This window comes from Equus asinus, chromosome X (genome assembly GCF_041296235.1).
Source record: "Equus asinus isolate D_3611 breed Donkey chromosome X, EquAss-T2T_v2, whole genome shotgun sequence".
NCBI lineage: Eukaryota > Metazoa > Chordata > Mammalia > Perissodactyla > Equidae > Equus > Equus asinus.
The window spans coordinates 1,088,578-1,095,575 of NC_091820.1; the positions used below are offsets into that span (position 1 = coordinate 1,088,578).

The 6,998-nt window shown below is 56.2% G+C and overlaps 1 protein-coding gene across 14 annotated transcripts in view; it reads right to left on the reverse strand.

Annotated features, from left to right (window-relative positions):
• ARSD (arylsulfatase D) overlaps positions 1 to 5,099 on the reverse strand; it is a 37,880-nt gene extending 32,781 nt beyond the window's left edge. For 4 of the 14 annotated variants that reach the window (XR_011499563.1, XM_070501805.1, XM_044768208.2 and 1 more), the window contains exons 1-2: positions 3,516 to 3,683; positions 2,716 to 2,865 (exon numbers count right to left, since the gene is read on the reverse strand). Coding sequence is in view for 9 of the 14 variants with exons in the window: in XM_070501805.1 (XP_070357906.1) it covers positions 2,716 to 2,865; positions 3,516 to 3,577 (212 nt within the window). In the remaining 5 variants the exon portion in view is untranslated. Of the gene's footprint in view, positions 1 to 2,715; positions 2,866 to 3,027; positions 3,464 to 3,515; positions 3,710 to 4,469; positions 4,669 to 4,961 lie in introns of those variants that run through there. The other 10 variants (XM_044768213.2, XM_044768211.2, XM_014826777.3 and 7 more) reach the window with 10 other exon arrangements.
• Positions 5,100 to 6,998: the final 1,899 nt, after the last annotated feature.

The window sequence follows — 6,998 nt, forward strand, 5'->3', positions numbered from 1 at the left end:
CACGCTACTACCGCGTGGCCCTCAACCAAAAAGGATGGTTGTTGGCTCACCTCTCATTTAGAACAAAAATATGCCTGGCATCTTTAGACAGGCACTTTCTAATACACTGGTTGCCCGAAATAATTATATGGGACTCATTTCCCACTGGAGAACAGCTGGTGTGCTAGAAGAGTCTGAATGATTGCACAGTCAATCACTGAAAGATGAGGCAAGGGATGGTTTCTCGTGGGTGGAGCTCCCTCGCCTTGAAACCAAAGATAGTTTCTCTAAACCAGATGCCTCCCAAACACGATATAAGTCGTCCACCTATCAGACTTACTAGCTCCCTTGAGCAGAATTCTTAAAGGCGGCATGGCCGGCTTGCCGTGGGGGGCAGAAGTGCAGTGGAAACAGAATTTTGAAGACGGAGCAAGTGTCATAGGTTGGGAAGAATGCCGGCATTCCTAGGAGGCGGATGCTGAGGGGCATGGCCCCATATCTGTGGGTGCCCTGATGCACCACACGGGGCCTCTTGGCTCAACGTTTTTGTCAACGAATCAATGATCTACATTAAGAGAACATCTCTGCTGGCTTTAGGATGCCCCCAAGGACCTTGCTTCCAGTGCATTCTGGGTGGAAAGAGAACGAATACAGACATAAACTCAGGGGTGCTGCCCCCTATGGGAGGTATCAGGCACGAAAACCTCACATCTTGGCAGTTTTCTTAACGTCAACCCAAAGCCACAGGCGGGAGGGGCTGTTTGAGATTTAAATGATACCTTCTTTCGGTACATGACTCCAAAGCAGGGTCAGTACTGCCAGGAGGGGATGTTCAAACTTCCAAGTTTTTTCCTTGATGTAAAACAAGATACTGGGCCCATGTATGATCAGCAATTGCTGTCCTGGGGATGCACCCAAGAGAAACGGAAAAGAATGTGTCCACACAAAAACGTGTCCAGGATTGTTGAGAGGAGCGTTGTTCCTAACAGCTAAAAAGCGGAAAGAGTCTAATTGTCCATCAACAGGTGAATGGATAAAGGAAAAGAGGCAAACACAGAAGAGAATGGTACTCGGCTGCAAAAAAGGGATGGAGTTCTGATACACGTTACAGAGATGGAGTTCTGATACAGGTTAAAGAGCGGAGGGACCTTGAAAACAGGATGCCAAGAGAAAGCAGCAAGACACAAAAGGACACATTGTGTATGATTCCATTTGAATGAAATGTCCTGGGGTAAACACAGAGATAGGAAGCAGATGAGTGGCTGCCTAGGGCTGGAGGGTTGTGGAGTGTATGAGTTTTCTCAAGGCTGCCATAACAAAGGACCACAGATGGGGCAGCTTAAAAAACAGACATGAATGGACTCATGGTCCTCGAGGCTGGACGTCTGAGATCCAGGTACGGGCAGGGCTGGTCCTTCCTGAGGCCTCTCTCCTTGGCGTGTGGACACGTCTTCTCCCTGTGTCCTCACGTGGTCATCCCTCTGTGAGTGTCTGTGTCCTCATCTCATAAGAGGTCCAGTCCTCTTGGATCAGGACCCACCTTACTGACCTCATTTAACCTCCATCACTTCCTTAAAGACCCATCTCCAAATACAGCCCCATCCTGAGGTCCTGGGGGTTAGGACACTAACATGGGAATCCGGGGGACACAGTTCAGCCAATATCGGGGTTATGGCTAAGAGAGTGCAGGGGTCCTTTCTGCGGAATGACAATGTTCTAAAATGCTTTGTGGTGACAGATGCAGAATTGCGAAACTACCAAAAGCCACTGAAGTGTACACTTTAAATGAGTGAACTGTCTGTTTTGTGAATTATAACTAGGTCTGCTCAGTAGGGAGGAAAGAAGATCCCCGGGTACATGGGAGATCTCTGCCGGTCTGCAAAGGCCGTCCCAAAAGGAGGGAGGCCCTGCTGGGTGTAGACTAGTCCTCAAGGCGGCAGCTCCCGGGAGACAGACGTGTGTTCAATTCTGGGGTGATCTAAGGGAAACGCCCACAGAATGGAATGAGGAGCTCTCTCAGCTTTCCTCCTGGTGCGGAAAGCATGCAAACATCGTCGTCCTCCCTCCCGGCAGGGATGGCGTGGGGGCCTGCACACTCTGAACGGGCCTTACTCACTGTACACCGGCTTGAACAGCAGCCCCCAAACACACCTGCCCACATCCTAATCCCCACGATTCGTGAAGGGGACCTTATTCGGAAATAAGGGCTTTGCAGATATAATTACTTATGGACCTCGAGATGAGGGCATCCTGGAGGAGGTGTCCTCCTCAGAGACAGAAGAGGAGACGCAGACGCAGAGGAGCATCCCCGTGAGGACGGAGGCAGAGACGGGAGGGAGGCGGCCACCAGCCCGGGGACCCTGGAGCCCCGGACGCTGGAAGAGGCAGGAGGGACCCTCCCCTGGAGCCTCCGGAGGGAGCGCGGCCCTGCGACCCTTGACCTCAGACTCTGGGCTCCAGGATGGGGGAGCATGGAGTCCTGCCATTTTAAGCCCCCAGTGCACGGTCATTTGTTATCATCCGCCGCCAGAAAATGAATACGCCCACCCACCACAGTTGTTCCCTATTGTTTGAAAGGGTTAGGACTCTCTTTTCCGGTCGAAAAATACTTTTTTCCGTGTTGAGACCGGATGCACTTAGAATTGCCCGATTTCTACAGGCAGATTTTCAATGCACCATTCAGACGAATGCACACAGACTCGCACCACCAGCAACACCACCGGCCCCACACTGTACCTCAGCGTGCTGTTCCCATAGCAACCGAGGTCCCCAATGCCCAGATCATCTGCCATTATCAGCAGGATGTTCGGCTGCAAGGCACCGGCTGCTCTTAACTCGCAAGTCCTCAGTAGCAAACCCACCATGAGGACGAGGGGCCCACAGTGCCTGCAGAGGAAAACAAAAGGCAGAAATAAACGTCCGTGATTTGGCACGAGAAGTTGGCTTTTCAAACCAGCTCGCGGGGAAGGCATACGCGCCGCCACGAAATTCGGATTTAACAAGAGGCTGCAACTAGCTTCTGATTCCTTTTGCAGAATTAAGACCCACCGCGGTAAACCCGAGCGAGGTTGTTTTCGGTTTCGTTGTGAAAGTCGCGGTTTGGCCAAAATTAGGTTCCTTTGACTGAATTGATCCAGGCCCCTCCTTCCCACCACTTTGGCTGAATTCACACCAAATCGCAGGGTACGATGTGGGGCGCTGGCCTTCAGGGCCTGGGTCAGCCGGCCAGAGGCCCAGCGTGGCCTCACCGCGCCTTCCGCCAGATGTCCCGGAGCTCCGGCTCCCGGGAGGCTGGGAGCACCAGAACGACTTACATTTGAAAACGATAAATGTGGGATTAAAAGCACCCCAGACGCGCCAGGGAGATCCAGCAAGGCTGTTTTGCCCAAACAGCCACTGCACACACTTGCAGGGCACCTTGCCTGCGAGGGCCTTGGGCGCACGGGCGACCCTGCGTAACCGGGCTTTGGAGCGGCCCGGGGGCGGATCCCGGGCTGTCCCCGCCCCATAACCCGAGGGACGCGGGCCTGGGGCACCTTAATCCCGATTCCCGGGCTCCGGGCTGGAAGGAGGGCCGAGCAGGGGTCCTCAGGGCCATCTGCGTTCCGGGAGGTCGCCCTGGTGCGCGAGCAACCGGGAGACTCGTGGAGCGTCCCCGCCGCCCCTTGGCTGGGACCGCGACGGGGCGTGGCCGGAGAGTTGAACAGGGCAGGGCCGACCTCTTGGGGGTAGGGCCAAGGAGCGGAAGGGACGTGTCTTAGAGGATGAGGGGGGGCGGGGCGACAGGAGCGCGCTCCGGGTTGCACGGGGGGCGGCCGCTGGGCGGGACGGGGTGTGTCTTAATGTTGGGGGTTCGGCGCGCGAGGGCGGGGCGAAGGGGGAGAGTGTAGGACTGAGGGTTTGTCCGCGCTCGGAGGAGACGCGAGGACGGGGGTCACGGGGGACCGGACTGCGTGTGTCTTGGAGAGCAAGGGAGGGGACACGGGGGCGGGTGAGTGTGTCTTAGGGAGGGGGGGAGGGGACACGGTCGTCCGAGGAGGCGGGGGTGCCAAAGGGGTTGGACAGGACGCGTCTTAGACAGTGGGGGAGGGGACGCTGGAGTTGGGGACTCGTGCCCAGGGGTCGTGCCTTACGCAGCGGGGGCGGGAGCTCGGCCGCGCTCTGCGGGGCGTGACCAGCGGCATTCCTCCTCCCTCGGCCCGCCCTTCTCTTCCTTTGTTCTCTTTTCCTCCTCCCTTCCCCCCACTCTGACCTCCTCTCCCCCATGCCCCCACCCCGTGGGGCGGCACTGCGCCCACCCCAGTTCTTTTGTCCAGCGTCTGTGCAGAGCAGAGAAGGGGCCTCCAGCTGGGTTTTGGTGACTCCCAGGCGCGCGCACAGCCCGGCCTTCCCGGGGCCGCATGCCCACCCTGGAAGCCCTCCCTCTTTGTCAACCGCTCCCCCGTCGTGCCCCCAGCCCCAAGCCCAAGTGGGGGCCCTGTCCCGCGCACCTGGGGCACCTGGTGGCGGGCAGGGCGCGTCCCGTCTGCGCGGTGGATCCCATGGCGGAGCGCGGCCGGGCGCGCAGGACCTCACCCCAAGCGCTCTGTGCCCCGTACCCGCCCACGAAGCTGCAGCACCGGGGTGTGGGGGGCCCCCCAGCTCCCTCCCTAATCCTCTTAATCTCCTGCAAATTGGTCTTGCAAACAGGTTTTCCGTGATTGCGAGGAGATGATTACTGCTGGCTGGGCCTGGGCATGGTGAGGCACGCAACCACCCCCGCCCCCGCCAGCGGCCTTGGGGACGCCACTACCGGCCCGGAGCCCACTGTCTCCATCTCATGAAGGGTCTTAGGACTTGCCTCGTGCAATCGGGCAACCAAGATGTCAAGCTGGATTTCAGGAGGGTCCAGGATGCCAGACTTCTAGTCTGTGGGCAAGGGCAGGTGAGGGGGTGTTCAAAGCAAGCTAGCCTAGTTGGACATTCAGCCGTGAGATTTTTACCTCGAGAGTCTGCCTGCTGGTCCTCCCCCTTCGTTGCCCCTGGAGTCGTTCTTTTTCACCTTTCCCACTCAGGTCTGCATTTTTACCAGATGGTAATTGGGAATCGCTCCCCACTAAGTTCGCTGCATTGGCATCTCCAGAAATAGGGCTGGAGATTGTGTTTCCAGAAGAGACCTTTGTGTTTTAGTTGGCAGATTTAGTTGGCTTACATTTCTTGGGAGGCCCCCTCCAGCTGGATTAATTCTTGGGCGTTGTTTACTGCTTCTCTCTTTGTCTTGCTTATTGATTCCCGGAGAGGAGCTGTTGTCAGCCGATGATTTTCCGGCTGGCTGGGGCTCCTTGCTTCAGCATAAAGGGAGAAAGTGGAGGCCTGTGGGGAGGGAACGAGAAGCTGGGAGCCCAGAAGTAGCTCTGAAGGAAGGATGGGCAGGGCCGGAGTCCAGATGTGATCCTTTGACGAAATTGTACATTGGAGGGAGGGAAGATTGTCCAAGGTATGCAGAGCAGGTGTCTTGGGTGCGCTTGGGAAAATTATCAAAACCAAGTAAGGGCTGCTGTGAGGGTTTAGGAGTGCCCAAGGAGGATGGGGCAGTGGGAGCTGGTGCCCCCCAGAAGTACTGTTTTGGAGAGTTTTTTAGCAAAGGGAGGATGAGCCTTGATTCTCTGGGTCCGAATCGACTTCAAGAACGTGGGGGCTCCGTGGTTTCAAAGCCACATGGGACAAGGCCATAGGGGGCAAGGATGTGGAGGGGTGCACGGAGGGAGGTGACGGGGCCACAGCTGATGCTAAATGGCTCCGTGGACCAAGGATGCAGGCACAGCTGGGTGAAAGTGCTGGCTCCATGTTCCATAAGCCATGGCTGTCAGGGGGAAAGGACCTGGGGCCCTGGGGAAGGAATGGGGGCTGTTCTTTCTTTCTTTACCTGAAAGGGGAATTGGCTCAAACAGAGCTAGCCAGAGAAGGATTTGGCTTGGTTGATGGCTGTGAACAACGTCTTTTTCTGGAGGCTGGAGGTTCTCCATTGCTCACCTGGGATTGGATAATTTGAGGAGAGTGGGCTTGAGGCTGTAATGAGGTGGGGGGTTTCTTGTGACACCCTTAGGTTTGGAGAGGTGGGGTGGGGCCTGGCTGTTCCTTGTCTTTGCAGACAGAACTGTTGGAAAGCCAGACAGATCCCACTGATGTGGATTAAGGCTGCCCCAGCTAGAGAAGCCCAAGGTGACCTGGCCTACATGCCAAACTATATGACCCAGTGGACTTTTTTTGTGGTACGAATTAGGACTGCCCCAGGGAGAGAAGCCCGGGGCATCCTCACCTGCATGCCGATCTATATGGCCAGATTCGTATCTAAAGTTATATGACCGCACAATAGCCAGACCCCATCTGCACTGAAATCATTTACTGACTTTTTACATCATCTTTTCTTTTCTCCAGTAAAAATAAGTCACGTACCCATGCCTTATAAAATTAGCCCTAACCCTCAACTCGGGGCAGCAGCAGGAGCTCTGCCTGCCCGTGGGTCCTGTCCCCATGCCAGCGGGGGCAGCAGCAGGAGCTCTGACCGCCCATGGGTCCTGTCCCCATGCCAGCGGGGGCAGCAGAAGCGGCGGCAGCAGAAGCTCTGACTGCCCATGGGTCCTGTCCCCATGCTATTCCACTCTATTCTCTAAATAAAAGAGCACTACTGCCAGATCTTGAGAGTCTAAGAAATCTTTCTTTCGACTCCTCGGCTCACCGACCCCGCATCACCACCACGCCAGCAGAGAATGTGTTACCGGCTAAATGGTGTGTGTCCCCCACTTCCACATTCACATGTTGGGGTCCTGACCCCGAGGACCTCAGGATGAGGCTGAGTTTGGAGATGGGTATTTAAGGAGGTGATGGAGGTAAAATGAGCTCATTGGGGTGGGCCCTGATGCACTAGGACTGGGGTCTTTATGAGAAGAGGAGATGAGGACACAGACACGCACACAGGGATGACCACGTGAGGACACATGGAGAAGATAGCGTCCAAACACCAAGGAGAGAGGCTCCGG